This window comes from Eschrichtius robustus, chromosome 11 (genome assembly GCF_028021215.1).
Source record: "Eschrichtius robustus isolate mEscRob2 chromosome 11, mEscRob2.pri, whole genome shotgun sequence".
Classification (NCBI taxonomy): Eukaryota; Metazoa; Chordata; class Mammalia; order Artiodactyla; family Eschrichtiidae; genus Eschrichtius; species Eschrichtius robustus.
In genome coordinates this window covers 62583511-62607898 of record NC_090834.1, presented here as the reverse complement: position 1 = coordinate 62607898, position 24388 = coordinate 62583511, and the positions used below count along the sequence as shown (strand labels likewise).

The following is a 24388-nucleotide window of genomic DNA, read 5'->3' as shown; positions in this document are numbered from 1 at the left end:
CCCCTGGTGGCCCAATGCGGTCATTGCAGCCTGTCCCTGAGCTGGGGCAAGTGACACTTGGCAGCCTAGCGGGGGAGCGCCTCCAGTCTCGCCCACCCCCTCTCCGGGCCTCAGGGTTAGCTGGTCAGTCCAAGGTCAGATCCAGGGAAGAATTCCAGCCCCTGAGCACTTGAACAAGGGTTTTCTCCTGGCTGCAGGTGGAATGGTCAGCCTGGCCTGGAGCGGCCCACCTAGGGCAGGACAAAAGTGGGAGACTCGGGGGGCTTAGTCCAAGACTGTGAAGCCGGCCAGAGAACCCATTCCAGTCTGGCATCTACCTCCCCTTCCCGAGAGACAGGAACAAGGAACCTGGAGTCCAGGCACCAAGACCGCCACCTGCATCCAGGCCTCCCCACTGAACGGGATCAGTGAGAAGTCATGGGACCCACCCCCCACCCACTTTGCCCAGCTCCAGTGGCTGAGGCTGAGGCTGGGAGGTCAGCCTGTCTGCCCGCTGGGCCCCTGGAGAGAGGCTGGTAATGAGGCTCTAGGCAGAGGCGGAATGTGGTATCTGGCACCTTCCCAGCGAGTCCCAAATTCGTCTCTGAACGGCTCGTTATCGCTCCCCACTTGCCAGGGTCTTGTCTTCTTGGAGATGGCCAGGCAGTGGCCAGTGAGGGCAGCTTCCTGGTCCAAGGCAGGGCACCTCTGAAGGGGTGTGCACAGGAGCCAAGGGTAACCTGAAGACCTTCTTCCTAATTTAATAAAGCTCCTGTCACTCCCTCTGTGACCTTGTGTCTCTAGAAGGGCTGATGACGAGCTACCCTGAGTCACTCATGTGCCACACAACCAGCTCCTGGCTCAGAATCAGACTGCAGCAGGGAGAGGGACTCAGTCTAGCTGGGGTCTGTCCTGGTCAGAGTCAGGACCACCAATCCCCACGCCAGCTGCACAGGAGTACAATGAGGACAGCTTGGAGCCAGCCTGGGGCTCTGTCTGGGGCAGGGGGAGAGTATCTGAACAGCTGAGGGCCTGGAGACAGCAGGGTCAGGTCCCCAGCTTCAGGATCCAAGGCACTCACCTCTGGACCGCCTGTCCTCCTGTCCCCTCTTACCCTGGGACATCCGAAACCCCCAACCAATCATAGACCTCAGCACCAGGGGATAAAATATACAGATATATTTATATTATCAAAAGGTCCCCAAAGTGGGGAAGGGGCACCGGGCAGCCTAGGCCCTCCCAGTAAGCCCAGACCAGAAGGGGGGCTAAAGTCCCCCAAGTCCAGTTCTCAGCCCTGTATACATTTACCCAAGAGCTCCCTCCCCACCCCAGCTGAGTGCTCCTTTAGAGCTGTTCTGGAGTTTGTGGCAAAGGGGTGGGCTCCCTTCCAGCGGGGGCCCCAGGGCCTTGAGCCTCTGAAAGGATGGTAGTCCGCCAGAGTGCCTCACTGATGCCCATCTCTCCAACCCCTTAAACTCAGGGTGTGTGACCCGGGTGGGGAGCAGGCCAGGCCAGGAGAGCTGAGCACCTGGACAGAGCAGGTAAGGGATTCCTCCTCAGGCAGACCCTGCTGCCTGCCCCCCATGTCCTGGCCAGGGAACCCCAGGCTGCAGTCAGGATGAGGGGTCTGGGGATGCGGCTTCCTCATGCGCCCCCTGCTGGCTCACACCAGGCACGCAGGGCATGAGGGTGTCTGCCCACGAAGGCTTCACGGTGGCAGAGTCCCACCTGCGATCAGACGTTTCGGAGGAGCTGTGGGAAGGCACAGAAGTCCAGATTCCATGAGCACGTTGTGAAGACTCACAGGGAGCAGGGGCCAGGGGCCAGCAGAGAGGGGTCTCCCGTGAACCAGGTGAACCAAAGGGGCCTGTCAGGACTCCCACTGAGGACGGAGGGACAGGGCCGGAGGGCACTCAGAGAGGAGAAGCTGAGGTGAGTCAGGTGGAAGGCAGGCTCCAGCCAGGTCCCCAGCTGCCTGCCCACAGGAACGGAGAGCCACTCACAGAAAGGGGGTCCGCAGTAAAGGCAGCCACGCTCCGGCGCATCTCATTCTCACTGCCGCGCAGGGGGATCAGCGAAACGCTGCCCAGCCGGACCTCAGGCACCGCCCGGGACACGCGCGAGGGTTCTGAGGGCCACACCAGGCCGTCGTGCTGGGCAGCAGGGGAAAGGAGGGGTGTTGGGGCCTGGGCTCGGTTCGCTGGCCTAGACACTCAGCTCCGGATCCACCCACCCTTCCCAGAAATGCCTCCAGCTATGATTTGAGGCGAAACCCTCAGCTTTGATCTGAGCCGATATGAGAAGCAGCTGTTAGGAGAACATGACTGTATCCCCGGCAAAACCAAGCCAATTACGTTACTCAACAACCCTCACTTCCAGGTCCACAAACAAACCGCTCCAAGAACGCAGTGCCAGGAAAACAGTTCTAGAGGAACATGTCTGCTTCCTTTCACCAGGAACCAAGAAAACTCTAGAATCTGCTCTGTTTCCCTTTAGACTTTGACTACCAGGAAGCTCAGGGCTAAAAGAGCTCAGCCCAAGCCCTGGTACAGTTTTGTCTCCCTTCTCCCCAAACAATTCTGAGCTCTCATTTTAAAAACCTGTTTTGGGATTTCCTTGGTGATCCAATGGTTAAGAGTTCGTGCTCCCACTGCATGGGGCACGGGTTCGATCCCTGGTCAGGGAACTAAGATCCCGCATGCCGCAGGGCCAAAAGACAAACAAACAAACACCTATTTTAAGTCCAACCCACCCCTCTAGCCCTGCTCTGGCTTCGAGTCCTCCCCAGCCTGTTCCCACCTGGCCCACTGCAGCAGCTACCTCACTGGGCTCCTCACCTCCAGGCTCGGCCCTTCAGCCCATCCTCCCCTGCACGCCGCACCCAGAATGAACCCTCAGACTCAGACTCAACCCTGCGCACCACTCTTGCTTAAAACTCTCCCTTCAAACTGCCGACTAGGTCAAGTTCAGTTTCCTTGGCATGGCCTTCAAGACAGATTTTACTCCCAACTTCGTTTCCAGTGCCAACTTCTAGCATGCCTGGCTTCTCCCTTTACACCCTGTCGGGCAATCCTGCTACGCCTGTGTGCAAAACTGTTCCCTCTGCCTCGAAGCCGCCCCACCCCCGCCTTTGCTTGGTGAACGCTCCCTCATCCCCAAAGATTCAGCTTCCACGATACCTCCTCCCTGCTGCCTTCCGCACCTCACCCACCACCTCCACGAGGTAGGGTCCCTGGCTTCCCTCTGTCACCACAGCACTGGGCTCTAACAGGCTCCTTCTGGGTCTGTTTTCCTTTCCACGTGGGGAGTGAGTGCCCGAGGGCAGGGGTCTGCACCCTTTGTCTCTAGCATGCCTGGCTCAGGGCTGGACCAGAGCAGGTACCAGGAAGGGTTTACGTGAGAATGAACGAACAAGTGGATTAAAAGCAACTCAACATCCTGAAGCAATCGGTGGCCTGAACAGTGAAGAAGCACTCATACCCCTTTTCTCTGTAATGGAGGCCTCCCGGGACCCACCCCACACCCCGCGCCTGGTACCTGCATGAAGAGGAAAGTGGCAAACCACTCCCGGAGCTCCATCTGCGTCTCACAGCACAGGTACCTACAGGGTGGGGGCACAGGTCTGGATGCCGCCAGGGCCTGGCTGAGCAGGGATACCCTACCCTGTTCCCCCGCCTAGGGTCTCGGGGGCAGGGCCCAAATCTGGACAGTGAGGGGACCCAACCAAGGGGGACATGCTACCATCTCTCCTCGGCCTGGGGCCCTCACTCACCACTGCTGCTTCTCGTGTTTCTCCGTCTCGTGCACCACCGTGAAGCCCCAGCTGCAGAGAAGGGGCAGGTGGGATCACTTGACAGCCCAGAGAGGCCTCACAGCCCCGGTGAGAGCCTAGGACAGAGCCCAGAAGCCTGGGCCAGGGCTGGGGGCAGAGTTCAAGTCCTTCTGCGGGCACAGCACATCCCGGCCTCTGCCTCTTCCTCTCACAGCCCTGCCAGCCTCCCAGGGCCTTGGCTCCCCGACCCCCCAGCCCTATCCCCCAGAGAGAAGCAGGCACAGCCAGCGGGTAAAAGGCGAATGCCAGAAACCCCAGCCTAGTGATTGCAGTTAATAACAGTTAATAGTGGCTATGCATCACTTTTCAACTTTTAAAACGTACAACCATATCAACTATACTTCACTTAAAAAAAGAAGGAAGAAAAACCCATACAACCACCCTTTGGAACGGGCGTGCCATTATTTTCCCCATTCCTCAGATGTGGGAAGTGAGGCACAGAAAGGTCCCAGAGTTAGTCAGTGACTAACTGGATTTCAATCCAGGCCAATGGCTCTTAAACATGAGCAAGCATCAGAGTCCCCTAGGTGGCTTGTGACAGCACAGACTGCTGGCCCCACCCCCAGAATACATGATTTAGCAGGTCTGGGGTGGTACCCAAGAATTTGGGTTTCTAATGTGTTTCCAGGTGCTGCTGCTGCTGCTGGGCTGGGAGACCACACCCTCAGAACTATGAGCCAGCCCCTGTCAAGTTCACAGCCCTCAGCTGTGCCTCCCCCATCAGTTCTGAGCCCCGCAGGCCCTAGTTGTGGACCCACCTCCCCAGCCCCAGCTCACCAGGTGGGTGGCCGGAGTTTCTTCTTCACTCCCAGGTAGACTTTGAGACTCCTGACGGGCCACTCCTTCTCAGGCCGGTGACTCTGGGTGGGGGAGGGCAGAAGCAGCAGGAACTTCAGTCAGTCAGGGTGGGCACTGGGGCAGATCTCCCAACTGGGTGCCTCCCTCCCCCCTCTCCCCAGCCCCTCTACATCCCAGGAGCCCTCCTCCAGAAAGCCTTCCTGACAAAGCCCTCCCTGCTCACAATCTAGCTCAACAGAGCCCCCAGGCCTCTCTCCCTGCCCCAGCATCAGACAGTCAACCCTTGTCCCCAAGGCAGCTGGATGTCCACAGCAGTTGATTCCCAGTCCCTCCCTGCTGCCCCGCAAATCGAGAACTGATATGTATCAATATCATCGGCTGATCCAGATTGTCTGCAGAGGGACAAGTCTGCACATTGCACATCACCCTTTGGCACCAAACTGAATGAGTGTACAGGAGCTGAGAGCCTCGGCTGTCTGTTTGTCTCAGGTTATTTATTCTTCACCCTTCCCTGCCCCATGGAGGCTCCAGGGTTGACTGTGTGAACAGAAGGCTTGTGAGGTGAGCAGTTACTGGCTCTTTGGTTCCACAAAGTGAAGGCTAATGACTCAAGCTGAAGCAGAATGGCCGTTCGGTAGACCACAGGAAGAACTTCCCAGTGGTCTAGGGCAGGAAGCGACAGACCAATGTATTGGGGAGGGGCACCAGATCACTGACATGCTCATCTCTGGTCCCCGCCTCTGCAGATGGGTCTGGGCTTGGAAGGAGCAGGCTGGCTCAGAGGCAGGGGGATGGGAGCAATGACCTCCAGTGAAGAAGTGGGTTGGAGGTCAAGCTAACGAGCCTTCCTCCTGCTCTGGGAGCCACTTGCTTGAAACCCTGCCCCCACCAGGCACCCCTGGTGCCAACAGGGACACCAGGGTGGATGGCAGGACAGGGGGACTCACAACCGAAACTGGGGGTCAAAGATTGAGCCACCTCTACTGTTCCCCACCATTGCTCCCAGCCACCCCCAGGCATGGCTCCTCAGCAGGAACAAAAAGAGGGGACTAGGGGATGACTAGGGGATGGCCAGGGAGATGGAGAATTTCGGGAATTGGTGGACTTCCCTGTGAGGTCACAACAGGATGGGCTGCCTAGGGAATCAGTGGAGACTTCGGTGCTATCACAGGGGGTATCGTTTAAGAAGGGCTTACTAGGAACCTTTACCCTGCTTTCACCCCCAGTCCTCCTAATGACCAAGCCCCTGATGGGGGAGCCCCACATCTCCTGCACATAGCAGGACAACGGCTATGTGCCCAAGAGGGCCAGAACAAGGTGAGCCGCGGGCACAGGATGATCAGGGCTGCAGGCAGGGAGGAAACTGGGCAGAGATAAGGAAATCAGGCTGCTGATATGGGAGAAACAACATCTAGGGAGAATACAAGAAAGAAGAGGCCTGCATGCAAACAGGGAAGACAAAAGGCTGAGAGCACTGAAGAAATCAGACTGCAGTTGGAAGAAACCAGGCAGCGGGAATGGAAAGACTGAGACAGAGGCCGTAAAAGAAGTTAGGCTGCAGGCGTGGAAAACATCCAGCTCGGAGCACGATAGGAGAAAGGATGTGGGGGAAACTGAGCTGCAGGTACAGAAGGAATCAGGCTGAGGGAATGAAAAGCAGACAGTGGGCTTGGAAGAAGTCGGGCTGTGGGTGTGAGGGGAAGAGAACTAAAAGCAAGGAGTAAAGTGAATCCAGAGTGGGCGGAGCCGGCCCAGGCGTGTGACAGGAACGGTGGTTGCAGTCAGGGCGTGGAGAGGATTAAGGGAATGGAGGCGGTCAAGCCAGGCTGTGGCTCCTTCAGAATCAGAAAAAACAACCCTCAGGCCGCTACTTCCTCAGGTACTGGTGCGTGTGGCGTGTACGTGGCAGGCTTATGATATGAGCATGGCCAAGACAAGAAGGTTGAGGGGGACTTTGGGCGGCAAGGGGAGCGTCAGTCAATGTAATCTTCATTTCTGATCAAACAGCTCATGTTGGCAGCATCTCCGAGGTATAAGGTCACTGGCAGGGAATGAAGTTCACTCCTTGACGCTCAAAGACCTCTGCTGGAACCAAGATCTTTCTAGAATGTGCTTTTCCCAGGGGCCTCAGGGTCTTTAACAATGGGAGACTCCAGGACGAGGCTTGGGTGTTCACATAGCCTGAACTGCCAGGGACTGTCCCAATTTCAAATCTTCTGTCCTGTTGCCCCCTAAGCTAGCAAATATCAGAATCACCAACACCTCAGTAGCCAAAACACACCTTCCCAGGGCTCCTGTGAGACCAGGTGCCGGCTGCCACTGGGGAGAGCACCATCTAGCCCTGCGCTGACCAGCCTTTGCTATGAGGCCTTGATTCCTATATTTCAAGGAATAAAAAGCTGAAGCTTTGAGGCTAACAAATCTGGGTTCGAGTCCCAGGCTACCACCTAGAGATGGCCCTGGGCAAGTCACCTGAAGCCTGCTTTCTCACCTGTGAAAAAGGGACAATACCCCTCCACACAGGACAGTAGTGAGATTACATGTCCCAGTATGTGAAAGGCTGGGCACCAAGCCTGGTTCGATAAACATTAGATCTGCTTCTTTCTAGCTCTGCTGCCTCCACTCCTCCATGTCAAGGGACCAGCAGCTGCTTTTCCAGGTGCCTCAGCCATTCTCCCTCCTCCCTGCCCACATTGATGGTCTAGTTCTATTCCAAGGGGCTAAGCACCCCTAGAGGGAGAGGGCCAGGGAAATAGCATCCAGAACCAAGGGAAACTGACTGGAGGGGTGGATGGGCCCAGAAGTAAGGATGTGATCACAGAGGGAGGCAAAGGAGAGAAGACGAGGCATTCCCCACAAGGGTCAGCAGGAGCCCAGGCTGCATTAATAGAGGTATAATGTGCAAAGAGAGGGAGGTGAGGGTCCTGCTCTATCTGCTGGGCTCCCACGGCAGCCAGGTCTGTCCAGACGTCCTCAGGAGACGCAAGGGGCAGAAAGGGCGGGAGACGCTGGTAGGAGCTCAGGCTGGGCCCCTGGGCTTAGAAACACGTTTCTGTTGCCTGTCTCTGCAGAGCATCTATACTCTGTGGCACCCAAGGCACAGCTGGGATCCACAGGGGTGTCATGGGAGGCAGATCTCAGCTGAACCTGAACAGTGATACTCAGTATCATTCTAGGGATAGAGCAGCACCAAGGGAGGAGAGGACGAACTCCCCTCTCCCAGGGTGTGCAAACAAAGGCTGGCGACCAGCTCGGGAGGCTACTACAGCTGGGGAATACACCACAAGCCTCTGTAGTCCTGCTCTTGCGTTTCAAGATAAGGGCAGTAGCAAGGACATTCTAATAGCCCTGGAACTCTCTCCAGGGCTGGAAAGAGGGTGGTTCCAGGGGTGACAGGAGGTGAAGATCAGAGCTCTAATTCAAACCTAGGGGCTTCCATTAACTGGCTCCACAGCCTCCACCCTGAATCTTTTGGAAAAGTCTAGAGCATCGCACTGATGGGGGACCTTATCTTGGGGGAAGGACTCTGGGATAGGGTTGGGGATGAAGAGAAGGAGCCTAGGCCACAAGCCCTAGGGTGGAGGCCGGGAAACCATGCCTGGAGACGGCCAGGAGCTCTGGCTGTGTCCCCATGCTCCCACTAGGCTCACTTGGCCCCCAGGAGGTGTAAGGCAGCTGGCAGTTGACCCACAGCTACTCACGGTCTCAGGGGCCCCGCTCCATGGCCTCTGGCTCTGTTTGATAGAGGATCAGGGTTACGGAAGAAGGAGGCCCAGGTCCAGAGCTAGGACAGTGTGTGTAGTGGTGCATGGCGGGATGTGGCTTGTATGCTGGGGCGGCGGGGGCAGTGCTAGGACGGAGATGGCGTCTGGTCTGGGAGGACGCCCGGCATGTGGACAGCATGGGCATGGAGTGGGCCGGGATGGGGTATGGCCTATAAAGCAACAAGGCATGCACAGGCCACAACTTGGGGCTGTCACCACGTAGCATGTTCTTGTGGGTGCCATGACCAGGCACAGGTGAGCAGCACACGCCTGATGTGATGGCATCCAGGTACCAGGGCCTAGTAGGGCTCCAGGGCAAAGCCATGTGATCACCGAGAGCCACAGCAGGAGGGTCTCTGAGAGTCCACAGCTCCCCCCAACTGCCGTGCCACCCCAAGACCCCGCGATGGGGATGCTCCCATTGTTAGGCCCAGGGGGACGCTTGTGCTCGGGGGTCTGAGCACACTCGGGTGCAGGTGCCCACCTCGGGGCAGGACCCAGCAGGATCACGTACCCGGACCTCCTTGTAGAGCCGCAGGCAGCTGCTGTTGAGGATGAAGTAGCGATCGTGGAAGCCACCTGAGGGCAGGCCCAGGCCCAGGAGGCTGCGGTCCTCTCGGAACTTCATCATGCCGTGCTTGGTTTCGCCCACGTGGCTGGCTGGGGGAGGAGTGGAGTGGGCACAGGCTGCACCAACCCCCTGCCCACAGACACAGACACCCAGGGCAGGGTCCCAGGATGAAGGAAACTGCTCCATCCTGCCCCAGCCTCCGAAGAGGCCTGCCCGCCTGGCGCCCTCTGCCTGAGCTGCTCCTGCCTGGCGCCACCAGATCTCGCCCCAGCTCTGGATGGAGGGACCCACCGCCAGGTTGCCCAACCCTGTAGGCACCACCCATCCAGGGACGCCACCTACCTAGGTACAGCAGCATGGCCTCCATGGACTGGTGCTTCTTCACCACCAGGTAGCTGTCCGTGCCCAGCCCATGCAGGATGGGCAGCACCTTCTCCGCAAAGTGCAGGGGGCGCTCTGGGGAGAGGGCACACCGTCACCAGGGCCACTTGGCCTGACAGCACTGAGGGCTGGCCCACGGACACACATCACCTACGTGCCCAAGGGCACCATCCACTCGCTCTGCCTCCTAGCGCCACATCGCTGCCCTGACCACCTCCCACACCCAACACGTGTGGCCGGGACCAACCCTGCTCCAACCCAACATGTCCAAAACCAAGCCGGTGATATTCCCTGTGTGTCCTCATCAGGGAAACCGGCACCACCCCCCAGGCCACCCAAGCCAGAAACAAACCCTCCTCCCTCTCAGCCTCCATGTGTCGAATCTCTCTGCTTCTGTCCATCTCCTTGCAGCCACCCTGGCCCATGATCCCATCTTCTTGGACCAAGACTGTGGCCTCTGAAGCAGTCTCTGCTGTGTGCTCTCATCCCCTCTCCCCACGTCTCTCGACCCAGCAGTTAAGGAGCAATCTTTTCAAGCTCCCAACCGCTAACCCTTCAATGGACTTGCATTGTTGTCAGGCCCTGAGGGAGGCCTCCGCCTCTATCTCCAGCCCCATCCCGTGCCACGACCTCTCACTGCCCTTATCTTAAGCTCCTTGAAAGGATGGTGTCCCTAGCCACCACAGGGCCTTTGCCCATGCTGTTCCCACTGCCTCGAAGTACTTTCCCCTCTTCTTCACCAAGGAACCCCTACTCTTCCTTAACCTCCTAACCCAGGGACTCCAAAGCCAAAGACCCTGTTATACGCTCTGCTGACGGACTTCCCTAGTGGCGCAGTGGTTAAGAATCCACCTGCCAATGCAGGAGACACGGGTTTGATCCCTGGTCTGGGAAGATCCCACATGCCGCGGAGCAACTGAGCCCGTGCGCCACAACTACTGAGCCTGCGCTCTGGAGCCCGTGCTCCGCGAGAAAGAAAAGCCACTGCAATGAGGAGCCCGTGCACCGCAAAGAAGAGTAGCCCCCGCTCACCGCCCGCCACAACTAGAGAAAGCCCGCACAGCAACAAAGACCCAATGCAGCAAAAATAAATAAATAAATGAATAATAAAAATTTTTAAAAAGCTCTGGTGGCATTGTGGCCCTTTCCTTCACAGCAGTTAACACTGCTGTAGTTGTGCATTTACTGGTGTGATCATGGGACTAGTGTCTCTATTCCATACCAGACTACCCCCAAGAGGGTAGGGACTGTGTGTCTGGCTCCCCTGCCCAGTGCCTGGCACTCAACAAATAACAGTAAAACAAATGAACAGATACGCCCTCATCCTCCACTGCCACTGAGACCATCCTTCACCCTAAAATGCCTTTATCACTCCCCTTCACCACGATGGCCCCTTCACCACACCACCAGCACCACCCCACCCCACTCCTTCTGCATGCTCATCACCACCCACTACCCACCTCACCACCAATGCTGTCACTCACAATCCCACTATCAAATTCAGCATCTCCACCCTTGCAAGCAACACCATTCTCACCGACACCTGAGAAAGCGCCATAGCCGACACCATCTACCCCTTCACAGTCCCTTCCATCAGCCACATCACCTGAACCCGTCAGCACATCACCACCACCATCACTGAGATCACAGCATGACAGCAACATCCATCATCTAAAACCCCCTTTGCCACCACTGTCAGCACACTGTGGGGCAGAGGAGGACAGACTGGGGCCGCCCCATTTCCTGCACCAATCCTGTGGTCACCCACCTGCCTCCTCCCTCTCGTTGACCTCGAAGCAGGTCCAATAGTCCTTCTCCCTGATGCCCACATTCCTGCGATCCAAGATCTCCAGGGTGAGCTCCTCAGCTGTCATGGATGCTGGGATCTGTGGGGACCCAGGAGGAGGAGGAGATCAGCCTACCCCATCCCCAGCCCCTGCTCTGCCACAACCCTGCTGTGTGATCCAGGGGCCAAGCCCACCCCTCTCAGGGTCCTCTGGAGTCCTGGGATGCAGGGGGGTGTCTGGGTGGTCCTGATGAGCTAGGTGGGGAGAAGGGAAAGAGACAGGCCCTGGCACCAGCCAGATACAGGTCCCAAACCAGGGCTTCCCTTAGCATGGAAGCTGTGCTCCCCTGGTCATGTGAGCCTGTGCCCAGCCCAGCCTGACTCTCCCGGCCCCTTAGCTTCTAGGTCCCTGGCCCTCACCTTGACATGTTGCTCTGTCTCCGCCTTCTTTTCCTCCAGGTACACAGTGCAGATGAAGTCACCGGCGTGCTGTGGGGAGACAGGGCTCAGCTGGAGGCCTGGGGAGCAGGTGCAGGCGGCTGGCCTGAGCCCCCCACCCCAGGCCCTGTCCTTCACCTGAGTCCCACTAGCAGTGCCAGCCACACGCATCTTCACAATGGCAGTGATCTCCTCCCGCTGCTTCCTCAGCTCCTCCTCATCCACCTGGGAAAGGGAGAGGGACAGGGACAGATGGTCACTGCCGCCCAGGGGCTGAGTTCTGCCTTCCACTGCCCACTGGCTGGGGACGCACACTAAACACCATCACATAGTGGCTGATGAGGTCTTCCACCACGCGGCCGGCCTTGTAGTCCTGCCCATCTGTCTGGAAGAGTGTGGGCCCAAACACAATAGCCAGGTTGTGCGTGTTCATCTGGTTCGTGTCTGAGAAGCACTGGACGCTGGACAGGGAAGGAGGGAAGCCTTGAGGAGTCAGCCCAGAACTTCCCCACCTCACCTTCCCAATTCCTGACAAGCCCATGAGTGGCCCCTGGAGAGAGGCCAGGGAAGGTCCCAGTCAGAGAGGACAAGTAGTTAAGGAGACGAGGGGACAGCCTTTCTGGCCATGTCTTGGGTCCTGGGGAGAAGTAGGGCTGGGAAACTGAGAGATCTGTCCGCCAGCTGAAACCGCCTCTATTCTCCCACCCTGCAGGAAGTAAGCTGGGGGACAAAGTGTCCAAGACCAGAGCACATCATAAGGCAACATTCAGTTCCCAGGCCCACCTGGTTCCCAGGGGAGAACAGTCAGCCAGATTGGGAATAGAAGAGTCTTTTCTACCCCAGGCCCCCAGTAGTGCCGCTTCTCACCAGTACAAGTGGCTGATAAGGGCTTTCACCGTGGCCCGGTTGACTGGGGGCAGATGCGCCAGTAGCTCTCGGTACCTGGAGACCTTCTCCTCTTCATCCTCAATCTCTGGGTGGGGGGAGATGGATCAGGTCAGGAACCCTCTTGTAACCACCTCCCCTGTCCCACCCCTCTGGCTGCCCTGCCTCTCATCCTAGGTGACACCACTCCCTGCCCCTCTCCAAGTCAAATCAGGCCAGCCATGCAACAAAGACAAAGAATTCTCCAAGGGACCCTGGCTCTGCATAGAGTGACAATGGGAATAAGAAGAAAGGAGGGAGAAGGACTGGAGCCCACCACTGGGGCATGCCTAGTCCAAGTGCATGATGGGGAGGGGAGGGAAAACTGAGATCAGAGAGTACAAGTCAGCAGCACTGGCCTGGTTTCAGGCTGGGCACGGGCTGCAGGGCCCACCTGAGGCCTCTAGCCAGGCTAGGCGCTGGACTCGAGTAAAGAGCCCATCGGGCAGATCTCGCAGGAAGCGCTTGAGCGCCGAGGAGACGTCGTCCACGTGCTGCTCGCCCTCCTTGAGGCGCACAGAGCGAGCGTCCAGCCGCAGGCTCTCCAGCAGCCGCTGTGTCTTTGATGTCTGCCCACATTTGCGGTAGATGCCCTCAGACGTCAGGCCTGGAGAGGGGTGGGGCTGAGCTGGGGGCGGAGCCGGACGTGAGGGGCCAGGAGCATTGGTCAAGGGGAGGGCCTCACGGCTTTCAGGGAGATCCCAGGAAGGCCAGGCTTGGCCTCTGGGGCAGGAGGTAAAAGTCTCTCGAGGTGGGGAGGGGCGGGGCCTGTGCCACGGGGGCGGGGCTCACCGCACTGAGTGATGTAGTCCACACAGCGGTACACAATCACCGGGATATCCGAGTCTCCAAGCTGCTGCTCCGACAGCGTGTCCCCTGAGCTGGCCGCTGCTTTCTGGATGGCTCCCAGCCAGCCCGTGAAGTCCAGCCGCCGCTCCCCCTGGATGTACAGCGTCCTGGGCCAGGGAGTCAGTCACTTGGGAACCTACCCCTGCCCCACCCCTCCCAGGCCTGTCAGACTTTCCAGGCTTCTCAGAGCCCCTCAGGGAGGCCAGAGCTCACCTCCGTCGCTCCACCAGCACCAGCACCTGGTTCTCGCTGTCCCCTTGGACGGCTGTGGAGGGATGGGTTGAGGTGAGGCCTGTTCATGGTCCACAGCCCGCTCCCTGCTGAGGCTCTCTGGGTCCACACACCCCTGGGACACACCCACCAACCCCTGGGGTGGCTGAGATGCACCCCAAGGACAGAAGAGGACATGAGAGGGCAGGTTGGCTCCTTCTGGCCAGGCTAGGGTAGAGTTCAAACTTCTGGGGAGGGGCTGGGGCCTGGGAGCCCAGGATAGGGTGCTCTGGAGATTGGGGCCCAGGTCCAGGTGTACGCACAAAGCTCCTGTAGTTTCCGAAGCTGCAGCGGCTCCTCGCAAGGCCCCTCTGGGAAGACAGCATGGAGCTCGGAGCCGATGAGGGAGAACCAGCCCTCCTGGGCCCGCTGTAGGCTCAGGCCAGCTTTGTAGGGTAGGCGCCCAAGCCTTTCAAAATCCCGGGCGAGCAGATCCTCAGCCAGGGGAGGCACGAATGCCTGGTGGGGAGGCCAGGGAAAGGGGAGATAGCCAGGGAGGCTGCATCAGCCAACAGCACTGCCCACCCTGGATACCCCAGCTCTTTGGCTTGTGGGCATGTACTTGTTTTCCACCCAACTGTCTCCTCTCTCCCCCAGGGCAGAACCCAGCACAGTGAACTAAGTTGGGTATCATGTCCCACTTCATACTCACTCAGATATGCCCTCCTCTGGAACACCTTCCCAGACACCATTAGGGATGTCCCTTCTCTGGGGCCACACGGCACCAAGGCATTCTTGCCCTCTGTTGTAGCACCAATTACAGTTTTTGCTGTTTGGACCCCATCTGTCTCCCCTACCAGCATGGGAGCCACTGAGGAGCTGGGATCAAGACCGGTTCATCTGGATCCCCGGGGCTCTGAGGACTGACTGTCAGGAGGCTCACAGGTGACTGATCGATGAACAAGAGAATGAGAGTCACAGGCCCTCACGGCACAGGAGAGCCAGAGGGCACCTGATTCTAGTCCCCAGGGCAGAGCTCTCCTCTGCAGCCTTCCTGCCTCCTTCCTCCAGGACAAGGCGCTCCCCCTGGAGGCAGCACTGTCCATCCTAGGATGGCTCTGCCTGTCATTCATTATTAAACATATATTGAGCACCTAGGGAGTGCAAGGCCCACGGCCCTCCTTCCACATAGTTGAGATAGGTCTCCTGACCTCCCCCACCACCAGGGAGCTGCAGATCACATCAGGGCCTTGGCTCTGTGTCTGCTGCCCTCCATCCAGCCCCTGATCCATGTGGTGGGGAAGCTGGGATACAGGGGATTGGCCAGGAGGTCCTACCCTGGGCCCTGACAGACTCCTCCCACACCCGCCTGCTCACCCAGGCCCACCTTAGCAATGCACTTGACCCACTCACGAGCCAGCTCTGCGCTCTCCAGCCCAAACAGGTACAGCCGCTCTCCTTCTGTGTACACCTCAAAGGTGTGCTCAAAACTGTAGATACACAGGCCAGGATTCAGGCCCACTCCACCCAGCACTGCCCCCTCACCCGCCACACTGCCCTTGTGACTACCCTTCCCCTGGCCCCCTACGAGGTGGGAGAAAGGCCTTAGGCTAGGGCCTCGGGAAACCTGGTTTAGCCCCTGCACAGCCCCAGCTTGCTGTCCGACCCTGGGGAGGTCCTGCCCCTCTCTGTTTCCCTGTCTCCCCAATGGAGGGTTGGACTTTACATCAATAACAGTCTGTGATTCTGCCCAGGGGTGCTCACCCATGGGTGTTGGGAGTGGGCACTGCCAGACACACAATCTCGCTGGCCCGAATCTCCCCGTTGGGGGTCACTGCCCGCTCATTCTCATAGTAGCTCAGGACCCCGTCGCTAAGCACACACCAGCGTCGGCTGAATTCTGGGGAGAAGTTGGGCAGGGGAACCATGAGGGAGCCCTCCACCCTCACCTGAACACTACCTCTGCATCCTCCCTGGGCCTCCACTCCCACCTGACCCATGTCCTCTCCGTTCTAACTCACAAGCTTCCCCCAAATCCATCCTCCTCCCTGTAGCTCCACCAACCCAGCCCAGCCCACACCTCTCCCGTGGACCTGCCAGGTCTGCCCCTGCCCACCTCCCCGGCCACCTCTCTGATCACTCCTGCACACACACACCCCACACTCCCTGCTTTTGCTCACCCTGTTCCCTTCACCCACACCCTCTATCCTTCAAGGCCACCCCAAATGCCATAGGAAGCCTTTCATACCATAGCCTCCTGTCCCCCACCCTCCTTTGCCAGCAGGACCCATTGTTCTATACTCTGCTTCCTCCTATAGTGACTCTGAGGAGACTGACAAGATCCCATAAAGGAAAAGAAATGGGAATCTGGACCAGGAAAGTAGGAGAAAGAACAGATTGTCAAGGCCATGCAGGCTCGTATAGTCCACAGCATTGAGCATCACACTGGCTCAGAGCTTCCTGGCACCCAGGGTGAAAAAAGGATGACCCAGGCAGTTACATAAGTGACATTAGCAGGCAGAGGAAGGTAGACTAGGGGCAGTGCCCCAGGGGCAGTGAGGTGGTGAGTAACACAGAGTTCCAAAGAAATCTGTTTGGGAGCTGGAGGGCTTCATCTGGGGGTGCTGAGGATGCAGTGAGCAACGGCCTCAACAATGCTCACACAGCAGATACTGTCTCTCATCCTGGCTACGAGGACATGACATTTGCCCTCTGCAGGCAGTGTGTCCCAGAGTCTGCCTCCCAGGCTGGGCTCCCTCCAGAAGCGCCAGCCCTGCCTCAGTCACTCCTCATCCTGCAGACATTTGCAAGGGCCCACTGTGTGCTAGACACTGTTCTAGGTGCTGGGGGCTATAGCGCTGGCCAAGAGAAGTTTATATTCCAGTAGGGCACAGAGAATCAATAAATAGACCCATAAATAATGTCAGATAAGTAGTGTGAAAGTAGGGCTTGCTATTTTGGATTAAGTGGTGGGGAATGAAGTCTTCGAGGAGTGACATTTAAACAGAGACCTGTTTGAAGTGAGAGACTAACCATGCAGATATTTAGGGAAAAGCATTTTGGGCAGAGGGAACAGCAAGTACAAAGGGTTTGGTGAGCATGAATGTTATGTTTGAGAAACAGCAAGGAGGCCAGTAAAGCTGGAGCAGAGTGAGTGAGGGAAGAAGAGTAAGAGAGGTAATGGGGTGGGGAGGCTGATGTGCAGGTCCTTGTGGGACGTGGTAATAAGGACTGTGGATTTTACTCAGAGTTGGGAGCAAATGGAAGGCTGAGGTGATAGACGGACAGACCTTTAAGCTTCGTCCTCAAACTTCCTAGCATCCACGTGCTCCAAATACCAGATGCCCAAAACAGGGCCCACACCTAATAGGTACTCAATAAAGTCTTCTTTGTTTTAAAGGAAACTCTGGCAGTGACTTGCTCTGCAGTGCCATGCTCTACTCCCACCCCGATCAGCCCATTTATTAATCACCAACTGTGTACCTGAGACCACACCCAGGAAGCCCTGCAGGGTGATTGCCAGAGTGCACTTGGCGCCCTCATGGATCACCCAGCCTGGCCAGCTCTGGCTTCTCTGGCCCTGCCACCATGCCAGAATGCCATGGCCAGGGCGGGCTCTGGCCCGGCACCCACCTTCCCGGGCCCGGCGGTCCTGTAGCAGTTTCCCGGCAGAAGCGGTCTTGTAGAGGAAGCCACTGTGGCTCACAGTTGGCAAGACAACTGAGTAGTGCTTTTCCGGGGGCCTCATTGAATCCAGCCGAGGTACCTCTTTTTGGGAAGGGGGGAAAGAATGGCTGGTCATGCTCACCATCCAAGGGTGTCCCCCTCGCCCCCACCTGGGCTGGGTATTTAAGCTGGCACTCAAGTCACCCGCCCCTCCCTCCCCAGCACCGTTCCCTGACTAGCACTCCTGGGCTCTTACTGCCACATTCAGGGTTTTGCCTAAGCCATTCTCCACCTTTCCCCACTTGTGCAAATTCCATCCCACTCACAAGGCCCGGCTCCAGTACCTCTCCTCCCAGGGAGCTCCCCTGACTCCCCAACCCAGCTCTTCCTGTTGGAGGCACAGGACCAGCACACTAGAATGGGGGGGGGGGCCCTCGAGCAAACTCACCAACAATCCCCAGAGGGAGCTTGTCTCAGACAATGCAAAGCCTAAGGAAGCAGCCTGGCTCCAGCCCTGCTCCCAGCAGTCCCAAAGCCCAAGCCAGCTGGGTGGTCTCCTGTGCCTTCCCCGGACACCTGGGCTCTCTCCAGCCCGGCGCACCCCACCCACCCGTGGCCCTGAGCCCAGAGTCCTGGCCGCAGATCTCCACCCTCAGTCCTAGGATGTGGCCCCAGAGGCTAGCGCAGGGCCATGACCAGCAGCGCTCACCCCCACCACCCCCTCCTCAGCTACCCCGAGAGCGGGAGCCAAACGGGACCCAACCCGTCTGCAACAGAGCCCCACCCAGACAGAACGGCAGACAGGGCTGCTGTGGCGAGTCCCCTGCACACAGAGAAATGCAGCACCTCCCCCCGACAGCAGCGCAGACACGCTCTGCACATGCACAAACCCCAACACCCTCGACACTCCCAGGGGCAAGGAAGCAGAGCCACAGCAACTCAGAGACACACGGACACCGGCACACGGATGCCACCCCGAGGTCCCACACTGTGGGTCAGGGAGAAACCCACAAATACACAAAGAGATGCAGAGACGGAGACACAAAGGGAGATACAAACGAACACGCGTGTGAAGGGGAAGCCAGAGGCACAAATGTACACTGACGTGCAAACCCAAAACGTCACACACACTCTTACACCAGGGCCCCTGGAGAAGTTGTAATTATAGCTCAAGTGGTATGTAAATCAAACCTCACAGGACAATAGCCAGCCCCTAGCACCCAACAACTGGCATCCCCTCCAAAGGGCCAGACCCTGGCAGCAGGGAGGCCTCATCCCTTGAGGAGGATGGTCCCACCAGCCACTCACCTGTGGTCCGGTTGTTTCGAAGGAATTCCATCTGCAGTGTCTGTCCCGCCTGCTCGGCGAGAGCCAGGGGCGTGGGGACTTCAGGGTCCCCCGAGAAGCAGTTGACCCCAGCCCCACAGCCCAGGAGCGCCTGGGTCTCAGCCAGGTCTGAGGTTGTGACTGCGGCACACAGGGCCTGGGAGGAGGTGAGAGGAGTGGGGAGGGTCAGCCTAAGCCAGAGTGAGGGGCAAGTGGGACAGGGGTCATGCTGCGGCGGGGTCGGGAAGAGGAAGGAGTCAACTAGGTTAGGGGCCCACCTGCAGTGTGAAAGAGAAGAAAGGGAGGAAGAAAGACAGGAGGAGGAAAAGAAAAGCCAAGAGGAGTGAGGGGGGCAGGGGCATCCCCACAGAGGCCAGGGGTCCTAGCAGTCCAGGCCTCACCCTGCTGACAGCCCCCTGGGACCCTGTCAGCCACCAGGCGTGTTCTCTAGAGGATCTCAAGCTCCCTCTGCCTTGTGGAAGGCCAGAGGGGGGTGCTTTGTAGCTCATTCCTCCCACATTTGAATTCCTCACCGCCTGCCCATCCCTCCCAACCAATGGGAGTTGCCGCCCCTCCCGGCTGGCGGGCTAGACTGGGCTGGGCTGGGGGCTGGACGCCTGGGTTCCTGGGAGGTGGAGGCCTGGCTCCCACTGGGCTTCTAGCTGGACTGAGCCTGACTGGGTGGGGCTGCTTGGGGGAAGGGCTGAAGGTTGACCAGAAGTCACAAGTGGCATCCCTCTGCCTCAGAGCAGGCAACCTCCCACTCAGGCCAAGCCAGACCAGGGACAGGGCTTGGCTCCCGGCCTGTCAGGGCCTGGGGCCCATGAGGGGCCTCATCTTGAGTGGGGTGTGAATGGGGATGGGCTGGAGCAGCCAGCTGTTTTTCATGAGCCTGACAGGAAATAGCATCCCCATCAAGTTCACTCCTTTTGGCAGGATTCAGAAGGAGAAGGATGGGGTGAGGAGACAGAGGAATCAGGAGGGGAGGGAGGCAGACAGATGCTGGGGACGTGGCCTTGGCCCAAGGGTCAGGCCTGGCTCCTCCCCGCTTTGTCCCAACTGTCCCTGTGGCTTAGGCAGGGTCCTTCTGCCCTCTGGGCCTCAGTTTCCCTACAGGGCCACTCATCACTCTGAGCTAGTGGAAAAGATGGGCTGAAATAGAGTGAGGAATGGGGGGGGGGGCGCATGAATAATGGGGGTGTTTTAGGAGGCCTCACAGGCCCAGTGCCCTGACCTTGTCCAGCTCCTCCTGGTTGCCAAAGAGCGGATGGTAGCGTCGGTACTTGCCCTCATGGTATTTGGCCTCTAGGTGGCACCGTCGGGCACCAGGGCTGCTGCTGGGCTGCAGAGCCTCACTGGGCGGCACGTTGGCTGCCCAGAAGTGGTTCCCAGCAGCATTGCCCAGCTGTAAGAAGAGCTGCGGGTGTGGGCAAGAGGTTAGAAGGGAGCCTACAGCCAGGGGCCCATGCCCCGCAAAATGTTGGTTTTGAGGTTGTTAGGCGAGGGGCTGGAAGAGCCAGGCCACCTGCCCACTTTCCTATCAGGGAAGCTGAGGGACAGCCTGGCCTGCTGGTGGCTATGGGTGCTCCCCCACCAACGCTGGGCCTGAGCCCAGTCCCCAGGACAAGAGGCAGACAGTCGGACAGGTGGACGCCCCAGGCCTGGTGCCTGGCTGGGGGCCTTGCTACTTCCCCACCCAGTCCCACATCTGGAACTCTGCATTCCTGAGACTATCACAGCTGGGGGTGGGGTGTCGGGGGGTGGCAGCTAACCCGTCAGCCAACTGGGTGGACAGGGATTTTGGAAACATCTCCTGTCCCTGACATTCCTCTCTGGGCTCAGGGGAAGAGGGGTGAGGGCAGACTGTGCACAAGAGTCTGGCATTCGGGGGACTAGTTTATTCATTCTTTCATTCTGCCGATCACTCATTCCACAGCCATTTCCTGGGCCTCCCACCTTGCCTGTTTGTCAGGGCCTGCGTGGGGTGCTGGGGTCAGAGCAGAGAACAAAGAGGAAACAGTCCCAGGCGCCACTGACTCACTCTGTGGCTTTGGGCAAGTTATTTTCTCCCCCTGGGCCTCAACGTCCTCATCTGTAAACTGGGGATTCTAACCCTAACTCACAGGGGATATGACACCCAAATTACTCTGAAGTCTGCAGCTTGGCTGGGGCTGTCAGGAAGGCCATGTGTGGTCGGGCCCTGGTCCAGCCTCCTGTTGCAGGTTCTCCCCTGTAACTACCACACATATCAGTACCTGGCAACCCCAAGTACACAGGCACAAATGTACACGTGTGAGCATCCCCCAAACGGACATACTCACACCCACTGGTGCACATGAGTAGAGATAAAATGAAGTAAATATTTTAGGCTTTGCAGGACACAGTCTCTGTGGCATATTCCTCTTGGTGTTTTTTTTTTGTTGTTTGTTTTTTTAAGCAACCTTTTAAAATTGTAAAAACATTCTTAGCTCACTGGCCAGTTTGCTGACTTTGCCAAAAATCAGCTTTTCCAAAATCCCACCCCCTAGATGATCCCAAAGGTCTCTTCTAGCTCCAGGGTGCTGGGGTTGGTGAGATGGGGGAGATGGGGTTGGAAGACCCAGGCAGCAGCTGAGAGAGGCAGACCCCAAACATAGCTGGTTCCCCACCTCGATGAGTGTTTCCGTCCACACCTTCCTGTCCATCTTCAGGCTCCGCACCTTGGAGACACCAGCGCCCAGGCCACGGTGCTCCCCTGTAGACAGAGGGCCAGACACGGGGTCATCTGGGCCCTCTCCTTTACATGAGCACTCCCCCCCTACCCCAGTGCCCATGGGGGCAGACAGGGAGAGGCCATGGGCAGGACCCAGGGGCTAGGCCTGCAGCTCCATCTCCCACACACTCCTGCCCAGGGCACCCCAAAACTGAGCCCTGTAATTGACACCTGGGTTCCTGCAGTAGTCCCCCAGCTGGTTCCCTACAGCCATGCTTGGCTCCCTGCAGGCCACTCTCCACACAGCCCAGCCAGAGTGATCTCTTTAAAATGCAAACCTCTTACTTCGAACCCCTGCTTTAGACTCTCTCTTAATTCTCCCCAGAATTAGATCAAAATTCCTTACCTGCTTCTTCTCCTCATCTCATGCCTCTCCCCCTCCCCTTCCCCCCCTTACGCTCAAATTCTCCTTCCTCTTCTAGTCATCCATGCTCATTCCTACCTGAGGGCCTTTGCACTCACTGTTCTTTCTGCCTGGATTCTCTTCCCCCATTTCCCCAAGGTTAGCCCCCTCCTGACATTCAGATCTCAGCTGACCTGTCACCTCCTCAGAGAGGGCTTCTCAGCAAACACGTTCTCTACCTAGCACTTGTTATTGCCTGATACTTCTACTGGTTTGTGTATGTATTTTCTGCCTCTTCCCATCAGAATGTAAGCTGCCCGAGAGAAGGAATGTTGACTGCCTGCTTTAGGGTCTAGCCTCAGTGCCTGGAACAAAGTCTGGCACACAGTGAGCGCTTAATAAATCTCTGTGAAATGAAAGGGGAGGGGGAAGTTGGGCTTGGAAGGATGCAGCCTTGCTCAGCTACAGATCCCACAAAGGACCCCTGGAGCAGGGATTGGGCTGGGGCACCATGAGTGCCTGGCACTGCCTGGCTCGGGCTTAGGCCTCACCTCGCTCTGCAACCTCCTATGGAGCATCTCATCCACTCTGGACACCCTCACTCCTTCCATGAGCTGATGCCTTCCTAATCTGGTCTCCAATGGAGTCATCGCTTTCCACACCCATCCCTCATAGCCCAAGGCCTCCTAGACATTTGACCTAGATGTCCCGCAGCAACTTCCCAGAACTGTTCCACCCCTGGGTCCCCACCTCCAGCCAGCCAAGACTGTTCCCAGTGGGGCCCCTTTCCCAGCACTCGGCACAGTGCCCAGCACAGACCCTCAATAAACGCTGGTTGAACAGATGAATGTATCTTAGGCTCCACCCTCTTTCTCTCTCATCCTCCGCGTATGATCTGGGACTCTTCCTCCATAGGTCTAAACGTCTCTCAAACGCTCGCTTCCTGGGACCAGGCTCCACCTCCTCTCTCTTGTGGATCCGCAGCAGTCTCCTCACTCGTCTCCAGTCTCACCAGCTCTGACGCAGCTTCCACCCATCAGCCAGAGTCGGATGCACAAATCTGACCACGTCCCTCCCACCCCTGCCTCCCATCCCCCTCTGGATAAAACACCAGCTCCTCCCTCTGCTTGCAAAGCCCTGCCAGGCCTGGCCTACTTCCGCTCTTCTGATGTGACAGCCATGCTAGACTCCAACAGGCCTGGGCTCAAATCCAGACTCATTTACTTGCCAGGTAACCGTGAAGGAGCCACTTTCCCTCTCTGTGCCTCGGTGTCCCCACTCATGACGTGAGAAGTTGAATCCCTGCCGTGCAGGTTAATCACGGTGGGAAGGGCTTGACACAGAAGTGCAACTTCATAAACAATGCTCTCTGATACTGCCTTCACTCCAGCCCCTCCAGCCAGCCAGACCACCTGCCTTCTCAACACGCCAGCCCTGTCCTGCCCTGGTCTGGCACCCCAACCCCCCTACACACCTGCACAGCGCTTGCAGATGACAACACAGAGGTTGATGGAGGCCCAGTCAGGCTGGGAAGCTCCGCAGTCAGCACAGAATCTGTTGGGGGCCACGGCCCAGATGCGCTCGGCCACCTCCCAGGTAGACAGGGCCTCGGCAATGGCTCTCTGCATGGCCTCCAGCCACTGCTCCTTCTCCAGCTCCGATTCGGCCGAGAAGCTGGGGACACAGAAGTGGGGTAGGGGACTGGTGGGAAAGGACTCAGAGGGATTTGGGGGCAGCATGAGGGGGCACAGCATGAAGGGGGGTGAATAATGCATTGAGAGCTGACTGTCGGAAGAGGGAGGCGCCCAGGGTCTGTGGGGAGGGTGGGCGTGGACGAAGGCAAGGACACCCCAAATCTGAGGGACGTGTGAATGAGGGCTGGGGGCGGAGGGGGCCAGAGGAGGCTCTGCCTTGCCCATGGAGTAGAAAACGCTACTGGGAAGAAATGGTGGCCGAGCTAAGCCTTGACAGATGAGGAGGGCTTACCCAGGTGAAGAGGTAGAAAGGTGTTCTAGACAGAGGGAACAGCATGTGCGAACAGACAGGAGGGCACACAGGGCATTCCAGGGCCTGCGGGCAGGATGGGGGTACTGGCAGAAAAGAAGCTGGGAGACAGAGAAGGCAAGCCTGTGCCATGAAGAGGAGGTCAAAGTGCACCCAGAGGACAGTAGTGAAGCCGTAGAGGGTTTCAGGGGGGTGAGGGACACAGAGATGTTTTCCCTCTAGCTCTTTCTTTCCCTGCTGCCACCAAGTCACATGTGTGCATTCAAGATTCGGCTCCACCACTGCCATGGCCGAGGAGGGCATTGTTGCTGGAGATGGAATGGACGTCAGTGCTGCTTTACGAGAGGTGCTGAGACCACCCTCGCCCACGAAGGCTGAATCTGCCAAGCTGCCAAGGCCCCAGCCAAGCGCTAAGCCCGTCTCTGTGCGCTTGCGTCCAACTGGGGGAGCCCACGCACGCCAGGCTGGTGGAGGCCCTTGGAGCCGAACACCAAATCAACCTGATTAAGGTCCATGACAACAAGGATCTAGGGAAATGGGCAGGGCTCTGGAAAGCTGACAGAGAAGGAAAACTCCAGAGAAAGTGGCTGGTTACAGTTGTGTGGTAGTTAAGGAGGATGGCAAAGAATCTGATGCCATAGACGTCAATCAAAGATTACTACGAATCTAAGAAATGAACAAATACAAACTTGGCTTTCAACAAAAAGGAAAAAAAAGGATCCTCTGACGGTCGCAGATAGGCAGCCCAAGGGTGAAGAGGCAGGC

At 57.9% G+C, this 24388-nt stretch overlaps 1 protein-coding gene and 1 pseudogene across 3 annotated transcripts in view; one reads left to right on the top strand and one right to left on the bottom strand.

Annotated features, from left to right (window-relative positions):
• Positions 1-1143: 1143 nt before the first annotated feature.
• ARAP1 (ArfGAP with RhoGAP domain, ankyrin repeat and PH domain 1) overlaps positions 1144-24388 on the bottom strand; it is a 45017-nt gene continuing 21772 nt past the window's right edge. For 2 of the 3 annotated variants that reach the window (XM_068554245.1, XM_068554247.1), the window contains 24 exons: positions 23094-23293; positions 21173-21258; positions 19759-19941; positions 18507-18681; positions 17166-17300; positions 15297-15432; positions 14920-15022; positions 13856-14051; positions 13536-13587; positions 13266-13429; positions 12868-13080; positions 12417-12522; positions 11863-12010; positions 11688-11774; positions 11532-11600; positions 11094-11211; positions 9287-9400; positions 8888-9033; positions 8311-8343; positions 4589-4671; positions 3752-3802; positions 3517-3580; positions 1983-2132; positions 1144-1731 (listed from right to left, as the gene is read on the bottom strand). In XM_068554245.1, coding sequence (XP_068410346.1) covers positions 1714-1731; positions 1983-2132; positions 3517-3580; positions 3752-3802; positions 4589-4671; positions 8311-8343; positions 8888-9033; positions 9287-9400; positions 11094-11211; positions 11532-11600; positions 11688-11774; positions 11863-12010; positions 12417-12522; positions 12868-13080; positions 13266-13429; positions 13536-13587; positions 13856-14051; positions 14920-15022; positions 15297-15432; positions 17166-17300; positions 18507-18681; positions 19759-19941; positions 21173-21258; positions 23094-23293 — 2830 coding nt within the window. In that variant the 3' untranslated portion in view covers positions 1144-1713. The remainder of the gene's footprint in view (positions 1732-1982; positions 2133-3516; positions 3581-3751; positions 3803-4588; positions 4672-8310; positions 8344-8887; positions 9034-9286; positions 9401-11093; positions 11212-11531; positions 11601-11687; positions 11775-11862; positions 12011-12416; positions 12523-12867; positions 13081-13265; positions 13430-13535; positions 13588-13855; positions 14052-14919; positions 15023-15296; positions 15433-17165; positions 17301-18506; positions 18682-19758; positions 19942-21172; positions 21259-23093; positions 23294-24388) is intronic. The other variant, XM_068554246.1, reaches the window with a different exon arrangement.
• On the top strand, positions 23910-24300 carry LOC137772058 (small ribosomal subunit protein eS12-like; annotated as a pseudogene).